At 40.9% G+C, this 18,841-nt stretch overlaps 1 protein-coding gene across 3 annotated transcripts in view; it reads right to left on the bottom strand.

The window, feature by feature from the left end:
- LOC119841987 (formin-I-like) overlaps positions 1-18,319 on the bottom strand; it is a 67,929-nt gene extending 49,610 nt beyond the window's left edge. Inside the window, exons 1-2 of one of the 3 annotated variants that reach the window (XM_043495921.1) lie at positions 18,103-18,319; positions 2,276-2,407 (exon numbers count right to left, since the gene is read on the bottom strand). In XM_043495921.1, the coding sequence (XP_043351856.1) occupies positions 2,276-2,407; positions 18,103-18,138 (168 nt within the window). In that variant the 5' untranslated portion in view covers positions 18,139-18,319. Of the gene's footprint in view, positions 1-2,275; positions 2,408-3,025; positions 3,185-18,102 lie in introns of those variants that run through there. The other 2 variants (XM_043495920.1, XM_038369852.2) reach the window with 2 other exon arrangements.
- Positions 18,320-18,841: the final 522 nt, after the last annotated feature.

Below are 18,841 nucleotides of genomic sequence, written 5' to 3'. Positions count from 1 at the left end.
GCAAGCTACAGGATAATGTGCTCTGTATTTGTGCACCACTGTGAGGATATAACTGTGTTAATGTTTGATTTAGCTCTCAGTTTAATTATCACAGACTATAGTACCGTGGGCAGTAGCCAAGAAACTACTTATAATGCGTTATTTCTAGAACACATCATCCATATAAATGTCCTGTTAGTGATAATATACTATAATAGAGGGGATTTCCTCTGCAACAAATACTTATCCTTTGTATTAACTCACATCAACACATCCTCTTTAGTGTTGTAAAATTAAAGAGAGGCATTCATACAGCCTGAAATTTTGATACAATCATCCTTACTGCTCTCCCATCTCATATCACAGAGCTCTAAAGTCTAAACCACCAGCCAAATTCTGAATTACTTACCCTCCATCTGAATTTTCCATACACAAAGAGCAACCATCTACTTACAGTATGAACTGCTTTTACTTTAGATTTAGGGAATGCAGAAAGACTCACAAAATGCCAGCTGCCTCTGCTGACAACTGTCCAAAAATGTTAAGCTGCAGTACGCAGAAAACAAAATGATAATATCACATAACTACAAGCACCACAAGTCAGTTCTCAGTCACTCATTGCTTTTGCCCAAGTAAAAACTTAGTAAAAAAGTGAGTAAGAACCATCAAGATCTGGGTCCATAACTGCTAGTTCTAACTTCACTGTGTTTCATCACTTGAAGAAAATGATGTCCATGCAGCCCTCTATGTTCCTGGCTAATCTCCAGTTGATAGACTGTTCAGTTCTGTGTTGCAAGAGGACACCAAACTGCTGCTTAGTTTTTTTCTTCCTTCTAGATTAACCTTATACAAGCAGAGCGCTTATTAAGCAGTGTAGGAACTTATTAAAGTGCAAACCCAAAAGGAATTTAGAAGAGGCTTGATGACCCCCATCTCGCAAAAATCACTAACAGCTTCTCTGGCGTGAAACATTTTCAAATGGTGCTATTATCATTGTGTGAAGATTTCTCATAGACATTCCGATGGGGAGGCCAGTTTTCAAAATCCAGCCCTAAGGGGCTTGCAGAGGTTGAAATATTAATGAAAGCTGATGAATTCTGATGGTGACGGGAGGGAGATCATGGGATAAAGATTGGAGAGCAGAAGGAGGAGTTGGAGATACCTGGAAGAACTGAAGAAAAGTAAGAAGGGAAAGGACCAGATTGAGAAGTAGGAGAAAGGAAATGCCCACTGGAGGAAGAGGATGAGAACCGGGGGCTGAGGGAGGAGTGTCTGGGCTCAAACCCACACTTTACATGAAACTAGCGTAGAGCTTGTGCTTTTGCTCCATTTCAACTCACTTCTACTCCTACCTGAGCCACATGGTGTCAGCTTATTCCATGTGTCATAAACAAAAGGGGAAGTTGTTAATCAGCTATTTATTGCTTTTCAATGAACCTAGTGGAGGTTTTAATGGCAAAAAAATCCAGTCTTTGTGCCAAGTCAAATAGAGCATGCCACGTCATGTGGTTCAGGCCTGGTCTACACGAAAAACTTATGTTGCCATAGCTACAGTGCTCAGGGGTGTGGAAAAACCACACACCAGAGTGCCATAGCTAGCCAACCTAATCCCCGGCATGGACACAGCTGGGTCAATAAAAGAATGCTTCCCTCAACCTTGTACTGTTGTTCGGGGAGGGAAAGTTCCTACAGCAATTGAAAAACCCCTTCTGCTGGTGTAGTCTGCATCTACAATACAGCCCTCGCTATGCCACTGTAGCACTCAGATAGTGTAGAAATGGCTTTGGACACCTCCCTAGGAACTCTACTAAAATCAACTGAAATTAGGAACCTAAATACCTTGGTCCAGGCCTAGATTCCCTTGGCTCAGCTGACCTGTGCTCAGCACAAGATCCAGGTATGGGGAAAGGAATCTTTAAGCCACTGTTGTGCTCCCCTTATCCTTAATGGGCCAGGGACCAAGCCAATCCCGAGCATAAGTAAAAGTTGCTCTAACTTACACCAGACTACCCTCCGAGGCTGGGGACCTGTCCCTTTACTCCCAGCCATGACTCCTCCACTAGGTGCCACCCAGACTGGCATCACAGGAGTATCTATGGTGGCCATACCCCTCTCAAGGACTCTTATACTGAGGGAATCCCCAGAAAGTAGATCCATGGCATTTGCAGTTGGTGTGCAGCCAGAATGCACAAAGCAGCTGGAGAGGGACCCAAATCTGGCCCAGAACATATGAGTGTTAGACACACAAACAGTTTGAAATTATTGTAGAATATATTTTAAAAGTGAGCAGTCTTACCATCGGGAATGCCAAAGTCATTGCTTCCTTTTCTGCGTGCATCTCTTTCTGTGCCAAATCCAAAGCTCCTTCGATGCTCAGTTCTTTATTTTTCACCATGTTCATAATTTTCAGGATTTTTTCTTGGCTTAGCTAGAGCACAAACCAATCAGAAGTGCTTTTAAGAAGTGTGTCACTCAGCTAGTGAGGCTACAGCAGAACCTGTGACAGTTACAGCTACAATATCTGCCATAAAATGTCTATGTCATTCACATTTTGTTTTACTGACAACCTGGGTGGTGAATATAAGCTCCCACTGAAACAAAGTATGAGCCAGTAAGATATCAAATATACAAGGGCTTGTACAATTTCAGAATACAGGGTTGGTCGTATATGGAGCTGAAATTGCTGGGAAGAATTTTTTTTTAAACTTAGAAAATTTAGCAAGAGGTGAGAATATTAGTTTTATGTGCATGCCTGTGTCTTAGCCATGGTGCGGAGTATTGCATACTAACAGTATGAAAGCAAATCAGAAATTTGCAGGGGGGATGGAAAAAAAGAGTTTGAGCTGTGTATCACCAGGTCTAACTGTCATTGAAACTTGTCAAAATATGTTAACAGCAAAGCATTGTGCAGTTGTACATAAACAAAAGGTAACATTGTTAATAAGTCTAAACATAAATAAAATTGCTTTTAAATGAACCTAGTGGAGGCTTTACTATCAGATAAAACTCAAGCAAGGCAAAAAAGGAAATTGGAGTAAACAGACACCTTAAATTACGATAGCTTATGTTGTTAGCAAAGCACTTTCACGGACTTCATTTCTCTTTGTAGCAGCATGTATACTTGCCATGTCAGATCAGATCAGTGGTTGATCTGGTCCAGTATCCTCTCCCCAGGAAAAAGTATATGCAACAGCACATACATGGGGGGAAACTGTTTTCTAACGCCAGACAATTAGGCCCAGATTTGTAAAGATATTTAGGCATTGCTCTGCTCAGCATTACAAGACCTAACTGACTAGCCTGAGTCTCATTTTCAAAAGTGATTAGGCTCCTAAATTAGGCCTTGCAACACTGAGTGATGCCTTATTATCTTTAAAAATCTGGGCTTAGTCTAATGGTCAAACTAACAAGTACGAGGAAACCCCAGGAGAGATCTATTTAGATTTGAGAGGCACTGTGGAGTAGTTCGCCCCCACCTCCCTCCCACACACCTGTTTTTTCCTCTTCAGTTAAAGCATTTTCCTGACATGCTGGAAACTCAGAAACAATGACATTGTGCTACAGCAGGTACCCCAGGAGTTAAAACTGATCGGGTCGTTATCCAAACTGAATGAAATGCAAAAGGCAAACAAACAGCTTAAGTGAATTTGCTATTTAAAATTCTAGGGGATTATTAATAGCTCAGGTAAGGATTTTGTTTCTGAATGCAACTTTTATCTTGACAGTGTTCCTTTAAAGGACAACAAATACTTGAAGTCTCATTAGAGTTGCTAGAGAGAGAAAGAAGGAGGGGAGTAAAGCTGATAATTCCAACTGCAGTTTGCTGTCTCATTCATACTCCCATTGGCGCATACTGTACGTCTCCAGGAGGTCTGAGTCTGCCACACGCAGCAGTATGGAGGGTTTCACTCTCAATTTCTCTCCAAATATCGCTTGCTTTCAGGAAAAGTTAGGAAAACAGCAGTCACTTCTTCCTCTTTCCTGCCAGGATCCCTCCCAAGGATTCCTTTGTTCAAGTTTTTGGGATTCTGTGTGAGGCCTCCAGGTGCTGTACAGAAGGCACGGTCCAAGGCAGGGTCACTTTCAGTTCTGGCTGCTCTTGGGGCCAAAGCAGCACTTTGCAGGGGCTGCTAAATTACAACTGTTTCCCCTTGCAGCATAAGCCAAAAGACCATAGTGCCACAAACTAAAGTCCCATCCCTGAGTCTTGTGAGGGTCCAGTATATACAGTCCAATACAACATCTGCAGTGGGAAGTTCTCCCCCAGGCCCTTATAGCTAAGTATAGGGGCAGAATGGGCCATAAGAATCCCCCCCTCAGTTTTCTTCTGACACTGTGTAAGGCAGTGGCGGGCAACCTGCGGCCCGCAGGCCACAGGCGGCCCATCAGGGTACTCTGCTGTCGGGTCACAAGACAGTTTGTTTACATTGACTGTCCGCAGGCATGGCCGCCTGCAGCTCCCAGTGGCCACGGTTCGCAGTTCATGGCCAATAGGAGCTGCGGGAAGCAGTGGCTAGCACGTCCATGCAGCTCACACTGCCTCCCACAGCTCCCCATTGGCCAGGAATGGCGAACCGCGGCCATTGGGAGCTGCGGGCGGCCCTGCTTACAGATGGATACTGCAAACAAACTGTCTCGTGGCCCACCATCGGATTACCCTGATAGGCTGCGTGCGACCCGTGGGCCGCAGGTTGTCCACCACTGGTGTTAGGTGTTTGGGTTTTATTTTTGTTTTTTATTTCGCAGCCCTAGCCATCTGACACGGGCCTAGGTTATAACAGGTCAATGCCCTGTCACGTGACAGATGTCCATCTCTGCTCCTGTTATGCATGGGCTGCCACACTCTGGCTATTTCATAGTGATGGTGACTGCAATGTACGTGTAGCTCCATGCTGCAGTGAAAAGCAGGCCTTGTCCACACTGTGGTGTGTAACTGCATGTGTCAGAGAAACCCCCTTCAAGAGCTTTCTCCCATGGCTAGAGTCTCTCTCTGTTGTAGGAAAAGGCTCCAGCTGCCTGAGCCTTTCCCCACCAGAGCCTTTTCTTACAGTGGAGAAAGGCTTCGGCAGTGGGGAGAGAGCCAGACATGACACTGTTAAAAATAGCCATGTAGGCGGGGAGGCTCATCTTGGGCAAATAGAGAGTCATGTAAGGTATGTATTCGCTTACATACCCACTCTCTTCAGGCATGTCTTTATCTGCCTAAGCTGCGTCTCATAAGCTACAATGCTATTTATATCCATGCTGGGAAGCTACATGCATATGTACAGGTTTCAGAGTAGCAGCCGTGTTAGTCTGTATTCGCAAAAAGAAAAGGAGTACTTGTGGCACCTTAGAGACTAACAAATTTATTAGAGCATAAGCTTTCGTGAGCTACAGCTCACTTCATCGGATGCATCTGCATCCGATGAAGTGAGCTGTAGCTCACGAAAGCTTATGCTCTAATAAATTTGTTAGTCTCTAAGGTGCCACAAGTACTCCTTTTCTTTTTGCATATGTACAGTACATGGTGCTAAAAAAAGCGTGTAATGGAGACATACCTTATGTTAATCACCCTTAGCATTACTGAATTTGTAGCATGTAAATCAGCTTCTGGATCAACAGGTATTGTATAGAGAGAGTAAATAAAACTAATGCATATTTTTTTTCTTCTAAGACCTTGGCATTTTTCATGCTAAATGCAAAGGTATTTTATGGCACAGCTCCAAATAGTAATACAAACTGTGAGGAGTGAATAAAAGTGTGATAATTCTTTCATATCTGCTGAGGCACGTATGGTTCTTACAATAACCTCCACATTGTGTATTTGAATTTTAAATGGTACATATAGTTACCACACACATATACAATTATCTCTTAACAATATGATCTGCCCACTGAACAGTTTCAATGTAAACAAACAGGAATTTGCATATATTTGAATTTTTAAAAATGGTTTCCTTAAGGCTAAATGCTGCCAACTTTTAACTAACGTATCCTATTTGCAAAGCAAACCATCTCCCAATAAGGAGGTGCTTAATGTGACCAAAATTGTTATGAGAAAAAGGTGCAAAAATTTTGCACAGGAATGAAATACGTATATAGTCCAAAGGTAATATCCTGGCCTTATTCTAGTCAATGGCACAACTCTCATTGACTTCAACAGTGCCAGGATTTCAGCTCACTTGTTCAAATCCCAGTTTAAGTGGACAAATACCTTAATATATTTGCACTGGTCTGGATTTGTGCTTATAACCATGTTGTATGCCTGTACAATGCATGTGTGTAAATCCTAATCAGTGTGCATGCATTGGGGTATTTTCTCACTTAAACAGGGTATACAGAAAAGATAAACATTCGTGCATACAAAAATCCAGCTCTGCATTTTGTCTCACCAGTTACATTTCGCTGATGAAAGTCGTCTTTAAATTAGGAAAACTGAGCCTCTAAGACATGAGAACAACATAGAACGTCTTTTAATTTTCTTAGTAATGCAAAAAGACTAATGGTTGCAGTAGAGAAGCAAGCAGTTTAGCGAGTCAGAAGTTTCAAATTACTAATTGCTAAATTAGGCTGCTGCCATTTCACAAATTCCCCAGAAAGCACAAAATATAATGCTTGTTACAGTTCTTTTTAATAGCATGATAGTTTCTAATGCCATTACTTTGCTCCCATTGTAACTGTCAATAGGGGGGAAATGTTTTAAAGACAAAAGAGGAAACAAGGTAACTTTTCAGTTGGTGAGATCTGTCAAAATTATTTGTCAGAAATCTGCCTGGGTTGTTGAGGTTTTTTGACAGCCACAGGGTAGCATGCTATTTTACTTGCAAACAAGACTTGAGTAGCAGATCCTGACCTTTACGGTTTAGTATTGAAAGAGGCTTTTCTCTCATCATGTCACAACTTCTGTAATGCTCACGCTTTTATTTGTTTGGGAGGGGAGTCATTTTCTTAAAAAGAACACAGCTTTCCTCAGATTAACCACTAAATGTCTCCAAGTCAGATTGTTTTATATTGTCTAACAGAATGTGACTGGTGCAACCAGAAGGAACATTCTAATACAACATTGGGCAACAAAGCAGCTTGAAAAGAAAAATTAAACTGTATTTATGATAGAAAATCACATTATGGAAATAAATAATAATTCCACTAATAACATATGCCTGCTACTGCCAGGTTAAGGTTGCTTGTTCACTACATCATCTACCTGAAGGATGGTCCAGTGGTTAGAGCCATAGCATAGGACTTGGAACACCTGTGTTCAATTCCCTTGCTCTGCAACAGACTTCCTGCATGACTTTGGGCAAGTCACTTAACCACCCTGTTCCTCATCTATAAAAATGGGGGTGATGATCATTCTTCTGTACCTCACAGGGTTTTGTGAGGGTAAATACATTAAAAATTTGTGACATGTTTTGAGATATCCTACTGAAAAGTGCTACATAAGAGCTAGATATATATTATTAATGTGTTTAAAGACTTAGGGTGATTTGAAAGTAAAATCCACTCTCACAATTGAGGAAAGGGTGCAGGAACTCATCACATATCCAATACTTCTGCCTACAGGTTGGAATGGTGGATAATGTGCTTATATACTACTTGGGTATGATGATAATGGATCTTTGTAATGGTGGGTTGTGTGATCCCTTGCTTTCTCTGGGCAGCTGGCATGGATAGCCCTAGATGACCTCTTGCAAGATTTTCCATCATTCTCCCCTCACCCTTGTGCAGACCCACACAGGGCCTTAAGTGTTATAGAAAGCTTTGAGCCAGCTCTCCACATCAGGATAAGTTTTACTTGAATCTTTTCAGACCTTATATGGATACACTGAAGAGAAGAAGTTTAATCCTTTTACTTGTCATGTAAAATTAAATTGAAGAAAGCAATAGAAAATATACACAACTATGAAACAATCTGGGAATAAAATGGACTAAGTGACCTATAATTTTTTTCATCTCTAATCTGTAATATTCATTTAGTTATAAACAATGGGCATTTGCTATGTATCTACAGGCAAAATGCAAAGGGTAACTGACTCTAGTTCCCCTTAGGAACATTCCATGCAAGGTCTGATGCTCATGTTATTTCATTCCATGTGAAATCCCATCTCACCAGGCCAGTATTTGGATCATAACAAAAGTGGGGCAATCTGACAAAGAAAATATCCAGAACTGTAGATTATTTGCCATACCAACACCAATGCAAAACACAGTAGGTTGTGCAGCAATGAACATGTCCAGCTAATTGATGGGTTTAGTCAAATGTGTGTGATCTCAGTTAATTTACTACAATCAATGGGGATACCCATAGTAAGGTATCCTTTCAAGTTTAGTTAGCTGAAAATCACATGCACACACTGAGCCACATCATTTTCAATGTGAAACCAAATCCTGTTCTCCATATAAACAGACCAAACTTTCATTCTAATCCAGGGAAAATGTGGATTATTATCAATGAGAGATTTTGCTGCCTTGATTATGGGCTGAGAGCAACATTCCCCTCTTCATTTACACAAAGGAAGAGGACCAAAACAAGTGACCCTTGGCTGCAGGGGCCTCCAGAAAAGGGCAACACTGACTCTGAGAACTTGTTCCCTATCCTTGGGACTAAATATAAGCCTCTCTTTCTGGTGCTCAACAGGATCAGTGCTTTAGGGATGAATGCCCTCCATATTGTCCCTTACACACATAGGTGCTGGAAATAGGTCTGCTGGGGGTGCTGCCACACCTCCCCAGCTTGAACTGGTTTCCATCATATACAGGGTTTACAGTTTGGTTCAATGGCTTTCGGCACCCCCACTCTACAAATTGTTCCAGCACCCCTGTTCACATCCCATGAATTTCTGAGTGGAAGTTTGATTGAGTGTCAGTAGACAAGGTGAGGTAATATCTTTTATTGGACCAATTTCTGTAAGAGGTATTAATACCTAAGGAGAACGTCCTGCAATTGCATCTATACAGCATCCGGGGATGCTGCCACCACTTGGTAAGGGGAGAGGGAAAATCAAGATGGGTAACATTTCTAATTTTACTAATAAGAAATTAAAGTAGAGCCTTACCTCTGGATTATTTCTTGGATTCTCGAAATTTGCCATTACAAGGGAAAAGAAAATCCCAATCTTGGAAAATGAAATAAATACAGGAAGGAAAATTATCTGAGCACATCAGCCTGATTCTTTATATCCAGCATCTGGTTGCACTTTCATTCATTTTAAAGTCTGGTGCTTCAAAACTGAATCTTTAAGAAACAATAAAAGGGTCTGCTCTTATCTGGCAAAACAGGATAAAGTGACTTTGAGGTAAAGCCTTTAGGGGATTTCCTGTTGACTCAGTGCCTTCCAGCTACAGGGCCTTCTGCAAAACAGGTTTAGTGGGCAAACTTAAAAATAAATGCCAAGATGTAGTGCAGTTATTGACTTGTGATTAAATTTATCGTAGCAGCTTCTGTGTTCCAGCCTATGCCTTTAACAAAAAAGAATAGCTTGTTTCAGTATGTTTTTAAGGGAGCTGGCTTAGTTTGTGGCAAAGAAGCCTAGGCATTTCCAGACCTCATCATAATATGTTGCACTCCATTCTGCTGGGGAATCAGAGATGGTATTTAAGTGAATTTATGCACATATGGCCAAATTCAGAGCTGGTGGATAGGGGTTCAATTCCACTGCTATCAGCTAAGTAGCACTCACTTACTCCAGTTCTCAACCTGGTGCAGAACATCCATCCCTCTGCCCCTACACATTCATTTCTGGCATTTCTGAGTAGGGGATATTTGAAATCCATCCATTTCTGAGCTAACTTAATTTACAATGAATATCAGTATTGATGATTAATGTGCTATTCCTCACTGGTACCACCGTCTTCTGTAAAAATATGAGGAGCTGGTCAAATGTTGTTTTTTGAACAATGCTTCTATTCCTCAAATAAATTGTCTAATAATATTTTGCATTATTTGACCTGCTCTTCAACTGGCTGAATAATATCTGTCAACATTTATTCATAGAAGATATTCATCAAAATATATTCCACTCTCAATGGAGTCCCTGGAAGCTTTGCCATTGGCCTCAGTAGGAGCAAGAAGAGGCCCAAGGATATATTATTATAATTTTTTCCTTTCGTGGCATAAAGGTGTATGGTACGTAAAAGACAACAATACACAGGGTCAGATTTCCAAAGGTATTTAGGCACTTTAAGATGAAAAATAGGTGCCTAGTGGGATCAATGGGAGATAGCCACATAACTACTTAGGCACTTTAGTAAATGCATATGCATCTTTAGGCACATCAATTCCATTGTAAATCCATCCCACAGTCCCTACTCTGAGAGTCTAAAGCATGCATGCAATCATGCAAGCACCAATCATGCAAACACTTAAGTATGTGAATAGCTGTACTTATGCAAGCAGTCCCATTCAAGTAAACTTTATGCAAGTGAGTAGTCACATTAAGTAACTGCATAAGCATAAAGTAGCTCCTGTACTAGGAAAAGGGCCCCTTTGCTCTGACATCAGCTAGGGTTGATTACAATCAGCCGCTTGGATAGACAGGACCAAACCATTTTCAACTCCCAAAAAACACGGTGGACTCCTGCTGAAACAACAATTCAATAAGGGCCAGGAAGTAACATTCTGGATTCCTTTTGTCACCACTGGGTCACTTTCTTCATATAAACAGACACTTATAAATCTGCACTGGGAAAGCCCAATGGAAGCCTTAGGATGATAGATCCCTTACTGATTTTGCTCTGTGCCTGCACCTATTGTTACCTTTGCTTACCATACTATTTGCACATGTGCATGTTATACACACACACACCACAATTTATTTGTTATAGCTTTTGCATATTTATTTTGCATATTAAGGCCAAAATCTGAACATGGGGGATAGACAGTCTCATTACTTTTTCCAATGAGGAGCTTCTAGGAAAACTGCCTGGAAGATAATCAGATTAACAAAGATAACAGCCTTTGACTGCAACAAGCTCTCATAGCCCAGAAAGAAGGATGTTCTTTAAAAATCCCTTGTTACAAGGGAGCATATGCTACTTCCTCAGAACTGACTGTGCTTGGTTAGTTATTACACAGCCTCAGCATTACTGTTATGATCAAGTGCAAGACCTAGAGAGAGAAGCCCTTTGCAGCAAGGAGCTCAGCATAAGAAATATGCTGAAGTTTCATGGACTCTAACTTCACACAATCTGGATCATGTTTGAGATGGCATGAAAAATGGCCTGGGCAATGTGAGGCACGGGAAGGGCCCCAAAACTTTTGAAAAAAAATGCATTTTGATGTGCAGAATCCCAGGCAACCCCGCTTTGCACTCTGATTAAATTGGCTTCCCTCAAAAATTTTTCCACTTCCTGGAGGGTGAGAAAGAGGATAGTGAGGAGGGTCAGGTGCACTTTCCCAAGTGCTCGTTAGAGACCAGATATCACCACATTAATGGTCAGCTTACTTTTCTGCTCATGTCCATTAAGAGTCAGTCATCTATTAGCTCTTGAGAGATTAGGCCAACACAGAGGTTTTATGACGTGCTCTTCAGGAGCACTGAGGAGTAATTTTTATACTTATTTCTTCAAAGAGAAACTTACCAAGGCCTCTGAATGGAGTAACTCCTCTCTTTTGTCATTCCCCTCTCCACCCCCAACTATCAGTTCAATTGTTTACAAAAAGAAAGAGATATGAGCCATCAGCAAATTCAAACACTGGTGTCAGCAACTGAAAATCCATGGATTTAACTGGAGTCACACTGGCTTACATCAAGCTTAAAATTAGACAGGATATATCAATTGCCTTTGAATTTGCCTTGATTAATTACGCTCCAGTTGTTTCTCATGTGTCTGCCATTAGAGGCAGAGTTTATTTCTAAATGGCCAGTAGCTGTAACCCTTGGTGGTAAGTTTCCATAGAATTTTTAGTGCTGAGCTTTTCATTCATTTCATATTCATGCTGGCGCACCACAGCACTCACAGTGACAGCCTGCTGTGGGATCAGCTACAATCTCTTTGTTCCTGAAGCCAGTGCCATGACTTAAAAGACAACTGCATCTCCTTGGCTCAGGCCACCAAAATGTCTGGTCAGAAGGCCAGTGTGAACGGGTTGTGAAAACATTTGTTTAAAGTTTTTAATTGCAATTGACGCTACCAAGCCAAGTGCTGAAGGCAGCCATCTTGATAACAATGGATAGCATGGCAGTAGGGGTTCCCAGTGTGAATCAATTTCCAGCCCACTTTAATAGCAGTTTCTATGCCACACATACACACACACATTAGTTTGAACATTCAGCAGAGAAATCTGGGCTAACTCACTTTTGTTTCACACTCCACCTATAAACCATTATTAAAACATGTTGGAAAGTGGCTTACATTCTCTTTGCTTTTCTTCAGAATCACAAACTATCGGTAAAAGCTTAAATCAAACAAAACCCAAACATCTGAAAGTTTGTTCAAGGTGAAAAGAGCTTCTTACTTTGCTGTATGTTTCCAGACTGTTGGGATATGCTGCATGCGTGACGTCTGGTTTAACCAAATTGATGTAGATTGTCTTTAAACTAGACACTAAGGTGGAATTTTCAAAAAACACTCTGCAATAGTGTAACTGCTCCCACTGAATCTATATTATAGGATTCCAGGATTGTCAGTCTGGCTTTGTGTGTGTCACTCTTGAAGCCTGGAATGTCTGAATCAGTGTCAAGTGATGACAGCAGTTACAAGCATGGTTCAGAGCTCTCTTTGTTCAAAATATCAACAGTTTCAATCATCACTGGAATTCATGGTCTGTTACCATCCAATATTTATATTCTCAGCCATTTTGGGCTTCTTCTTTTTTTTTGTTTACCCTTTACAAATTACACCCAAATGACATCATGGGCTTTTAACTAGTTTGAAGGTAAAACTCCCATTGATTTCAATGGGAGTGGAGTTAAGCCAATGCTGAGTACTTTTGAAAGTCCCACCATACAGTGCCTTCAGTTTGTGTCTGTGTTGTTTGTTTGTATAGCACCTAATACAATGGGGCTTAAATCAGTTTGGGTCCTTAAGCACTACCGCAATAGAAATAATAAGAAAAAGATGTATGTGTCCTGCATATTTTAAAGGGTATTGTATGGGCTTATCTTCACTATGGGCTAAATTGGCGCTGCTGCAATCGATGGAGCGGGCATCGATTTAGCTGGTCTGGTGAAGACCCGATAAGTCAATGGGAGAGTGCTCTCCTGTCGATTTCAATACTCCACCTCCCCGAAAGGCAGAAGCTATATTGACAGGAGGGTGTCTCCCATCCACATAGGATGGTGTAGACACCACTGTAAATCGATCTAAGCTATGTTGACTTAAGTTACATATCTTACATAACCTAACTAGCATAGCTTAGATCAACTTACCTCGTTAGTGTAGACCAGACCTATGATTTCAAAACAGTGCATAGGAGGTCTGAACAAACTTACTTTTAATTTTCTCTATACAGTTGCATAGATCCCAGGTGCAACTTTCAATTTTTACTACTTAATGGACTGAAAAAAAATATTATAGAAAGTGGTTGATATTTCACTACATCAGTTCATTACTAAAGTAATAATGCCTTATGTCTTTTAATTACAGTAATTCAAATAATCCACAGTGATAAGAACTATAGAGATTATAATATTTGCTTATTAACATGATAGTCCACTTAGTTCTGTGATGGAACAATGATTACTAGGCTATTATGCAGTAACATCTAATTATTCTGGAGAAATGTATGAGTATTTCTGTTTGCAAGGTTGTGTGCAATCATATCTCATTCTATCATATCTTGATAAAGCAAGGATACACATCAGGGAAGAATCTGGTTGCCAGGTGCCAGACCTCTGAAAGGCTGGTCAAACCAGGGGGTTTTCTTAACTGAAATTTAAGGGTGTGTTATTGGAGCATATTAGTTAACACATTCTAACTAACATGATCCCATAGTCTAACATATATAAGGCAATGGAGACTTTCTGATGTGGTTGACTGAAGTCTAGGCTATAACTCAACCAGTTTAGCATATTTTAAAGTCAATACTCCCTTGTCTCCAGGAGTTTTAGAGCATGTTAGAATATGCTACCCATTTGTTCTAATAACTTACCTTTAAATCCTAGTCAAGACAAGGCCCAAGGAGTTAAGGTTATCAACTGACCTGTTGTTGTTGACAAATTTGGGGACTAGTTCTTAGTTCTGGCCTTGTGAGTTTCTCCTCTCGAATGCCTCATTTTATTGACATAAGACTAGATTGTAACTCTACAACATGCCTGCACAGTGCTATCTCTTTCCTTTTACTCTGAGTCAAGTGTTTTGACAAAGTTATGTCACTGATTATTCAAAGTCAATGTAATTCCAGTCATGGGGTGGTCCCTCTTTAAATATCTTCTGTTATTTTACCAATATTCCCTATCCATCCACCAAACTATGTGTGAGAAGAAAGCTGGGAAAGAATTTCTGGCCAACCTGTTCATTCTGAATGACACATTGACAGGATTTGGTTTATTAATTGATAATTTTCTTAAATAAAATGTTTCTCTCATTTATTATTTCAGAAAAGGAGAAGGGATTTTTCTCTTTGCTGTTCTGCTTTTGCATTTTAATCATATTATCACAAATTATGCATATTAGTTATGCTTTTACTGCTTCCCTGCAAGTAAACTAGAAATAGCCATAAAGTGCAGTAGTATAAGCTTTCTCAGGGTCATTTCACTAGGGTTATCTGGTTTCTGCTGTTTGATTTGGCCCTTTCCTAATTTTAAACCACTGGCATTTCCCTTCTACGACACCTGTGCTATGTTCATTGGGATCCAAAATTCAGGATCTTGTACAGTGCTGTGGACAAAACACGGTCCATTAATAAGTCTCTTGAGAAGGCTCCAAAGGACTCAGTGACAGGAGGCTTCAGGAATTCCATGTTAATCTGTACTTTCATCTCTAGCTTGCCCAAAGGGTTTCTTCACTACCTTATCCTTTATGTTGGATAGCAGGTGCATGGAAATGCAACTTTCACAATTATTTTTCTTTTAATCATGCTCAAGGAATCCAATGTCACTATCTTTTAAAATGGGAGAAAAGGAGGTTGAGGGTGGGCCATATGACAAACCATTTCCAAGTAGATGTGTTATCTTGTCTGCAGGTGGTTTGGTGTTCAAATGCTGATGGAAACCCAAAACATTTCACACTGAGACAGCAACTTTCATCCAACAATCTCAAAGTGCCTTGCAAACATTAATGAATCTGAACAGCACCAGAGGGAGCAGAAAAATTGTTCTACCCTATGCTATGTTTGACATTTGGTAGCAGTTAACTGTAAAGAGTTGGTGGTGCTGCATCACCATCTCTAGTCAAGTAGTAGGTGATTAGAAGTCCCAACTGAGCAGGATGACAACAGAATGCTGAATGGGTTTCTAATGAAAATAGTCCATCTTTCAAGCTACCAGAACTACTCCAGAGGCCAGGTACATGTGCATGAATATGCATATCATAAGATATGGATTCATTTGGCCTTATTTAAATGAAACTGATCCCTTGATAAGTATACAGTAAAAACCCACCTTAAGCAATCTTGCAAAGGACCAGCAAAAAAAAACCCACACACCCAACAATCACGTAAGAGAAATGGCCTTTAATTAAAGATTTAACAAAAATTGTGTGGGGAAGCCTTGGGCATATGGCACTTTAAAGCGGTAAATTAAAGCAAAACATGGTGTGAAGGCAGTAGGGGAATATTTGACCTACAATCATGCCACCTAGCAATGTGATCCTATCAGCTCTCACAAGACAGGTACAGTTAACACTTATATGAGAGGCCTTAAGGGAGATTTAGGGCCAAATTTTCAAACACTTGTACAAAAAAGCCTTGTGCATTTTTGCAGGTTTGTTTTATGCATGCACATACCTCAGTTCACAAGTTGGGATTTATGCACTTGCATAATTATGTGTGCATGCAAACCCTGACTTGTATTAAGCATCAGGATATTTGCATGTCAACTCTTTGCCCTCCACTCTTCCCATATTAAATGCTGCAAGAAATGCTATTAATGATTCACAAGATACTACTCTGGCCTCTGAGGGAAAGCCTACACAGCACCAGAGCAACTTCTCAGTCCAGGTGAACAGATTCACGCAGGGGTGCTGGAACAATTTTTATAGTGAGTAAGTGAGAGTGCTGAAAGCCATTTAACAAAACTGTATACCCTGTATATAACGAAAACCACTTCAAGCCAGGGAGTGTTGCAGCACCCTCAGCATCCCTAGTTCCAGCTCCTATGTACTCAGGTTCACAGGGCTCAGGCAAGTGCTCTAAAAAACAGCTATACAGACAGCAATTTGAAGTTGCAGCTCAGGCTGCAGCCCACCCCGTTCCTTGGACTTTGGAGCCCAAACTCCCGCTCTAGCTGGTAGCTGCAACTTCAAAGTGCTTTATACACAGCTATTTTTAGAGTGTTAGTAAGGAGCCCTGCTAGCCCAAATCTATTGATCCAGGCTGGCAGGCTGGCTCCCACTTGCTCCATAATGCTGCATAGATATACAGTGCTGAACAACACCACACAGATGGTGGACAGTGAAGGGAGAGAATGTTGCTAAGATTCGATTTGCGCCTTCTTGACATCATTGTCAAAGCTTTTCTAGACGAAGCCTGAAGCTTCAGCACATTGTTACACTGAGCAGTGCAGGATGGGACATGCAATATGACTAAAGTTGAAGTATAATTCTTAGGGCTTGTCTACAATTAAAACACTACAGTGGCACAGCTGTGCTGCAGTAGCGCTTCAGTGTAGCCACTACCTACATCAACAGGAGATATGTCGATCAGTGTGGGTAGGCCACCTCCTGGGAAGGCAGTAGCCAAGTTGACAGAAGAATTCTTCCGTCAACCTAGTGCTGTCCACACAGGGACTTAGCTACACCACTCAAGGGTGTAGATTTTTCACACCCCTGACCAACATAGTTAACCCAACCTAATGTTCTATTGTAGATCAGGCCCTAGTGTGCAACAACTGACATCTGCAAAGCTGAATAGCTCAGCCTTTGGTTGATCAAGTACACATCCCTCTGCAAAAGCTTTGAGGACCAGACTCTGCCCTCAGTGACACTGATGATATTGTATGGGTGTAACTGAGGTCAGAATTTAATCCTCTGCCTCTCGTTCTCTCCCATGAGCCAAATGAGCAATAAAGGGAGTCTTCACTCCATTCTGCCTAATGTGATTTGTTTTTTAGTAAGCCTATCCAAGGGTCTTCTCATGTTTCCCAATGGAAGATGAACTAGCTTCACAAACAGGACTCAGACTTCTGATTTTGTGCTGGCCCCAACTCAACTTAGGAGCTACTTCCTCCAATTTATGCCAGTGGAGGGCTGGTATAGCTCCACTTCAACATGCTACTGATACACCCATCCCCTCCCCCAGCATGCTCTTTAAACCAGGAAAGCCCCATGAGGATACACCATCACTGTCCCTCTCCACAAGGGTAATTCTCCCCTGGCCATTTATGGCCTGGATCTGAATCTGGCCCAATCCAATTAAGCATGCAAGTTCTTGTAACTATAACATCACTTGCTGAACCCAATATTATGCTACAGAGATATATATCTGGCAGACACTATGGGATAATTCAAACCTGGTGTCTGTGGTGAAACCTCTTTGCCTTTGGTGGAGTTGCAGCCACTTACACCAGGTAGGACTCTGGTATTGAGGGAGCTTATCCACTTTCAACAGGAACCACTTTGATTCATATGTTCCACTTTCTCTGTATATGGTCTTTAGTGAAAATATCCTACAGGTTCTATGTTAACAAGGAATCCTCCAAAGAAATTATTTGGTAGAGAATCTTTCTCTGTTTGCACAATGTTCATTACATTTAACAGTTATTTTTATAGCAATAGAAAGTTACTTATTTACTTTAATATTAAAGAAGCAGAGTTCCTGTGACAGGTGTTACATACGTACTACCCCTAATGCATACAGTCTCTAATATTACATATTAAGCAGTGAAGGTTGGTATCACATACTAATCAATGAAGCTAAACAGTCCTACTGCAAATTCCCTGCCAACACAATACAAAGTTGTTCTCAGTTTTTGCAAGGCTGTCTCTTCAGTTATGCACAACAAACGCAACTTTTGCATAAGCACTAACAATTTCTGCCTTTACCTGTGGAATAGTGTCTTGAGTTCTTGTATTATCCATGGCTGTGAAACTTCTATTTGTTTCATCAGTACCCGTAGGGTTACACTCTATAGTTTATTCATGAAGCACACCTGCTTTACAGCAACACAGCTCTCTCTCACTCTCTCAATCTTGCAGCGAGTGTTGATTATTAACAGTTACTTCCTTGTACACTGAGACCTCACAGAAACTAGAATGGTGCAGTGCTTCCTTATGGCCTGCTCTGTGAGAAGAGAAAAAGTAGAAGTTGATTGTTTGATTTCTCTTGAATTGATACTTATCTTTTAGTTACTTCCTGAAATCAGTGAATTATACTCTATTATTAGACACTGATTCCATGTGAACTCAAAGCACGTATGTTGCTAAAACAATGCTCAAAACTAAATACAATAAAATCTTCCAAAGAAATTTTAAATGTTACTGGCACCGGGACTGGACTTTCATAAGTATGATTCAGTGCATACCCAGCAACCCTAAGTGCATGTGTTCAAACTGCAACTTGAGCATGTGCATACTGGGCAAGGACACAAATGCACCTACATTGAAGCTGTAATTTCCAGCTCAGGTAGAGGTACATGTACTATCTTTGATCAAGTGTAGAAGCCCTACAGTCCCTCACTCTGAGGTGGGTGGCTGTGGATCCTAAAAGCCCTGGCATCCCCAACCCCATAGCAGGTTTCAGAGTAGCAGCCGTGTTAGTCTGTATTAGTCTGTATTCGCAAAA

Source organism: Dermochelys coriacea, chromosome 13, assembly GCF_009764565.3.
Source record: "Dermochelys coriacea isolate rDerCor1 chromosome 13, rDerCor1.pri.v4, whole genome shotgun sequence".
NCBI lineage: Eukaryota > Metazoa > Chordata > Testudines > Dermochelyidae > Dermochelys > Dermochelys coriacea.
This window is presented reverse-complemented; position numbering and strand designations above follow the sequence as displayed.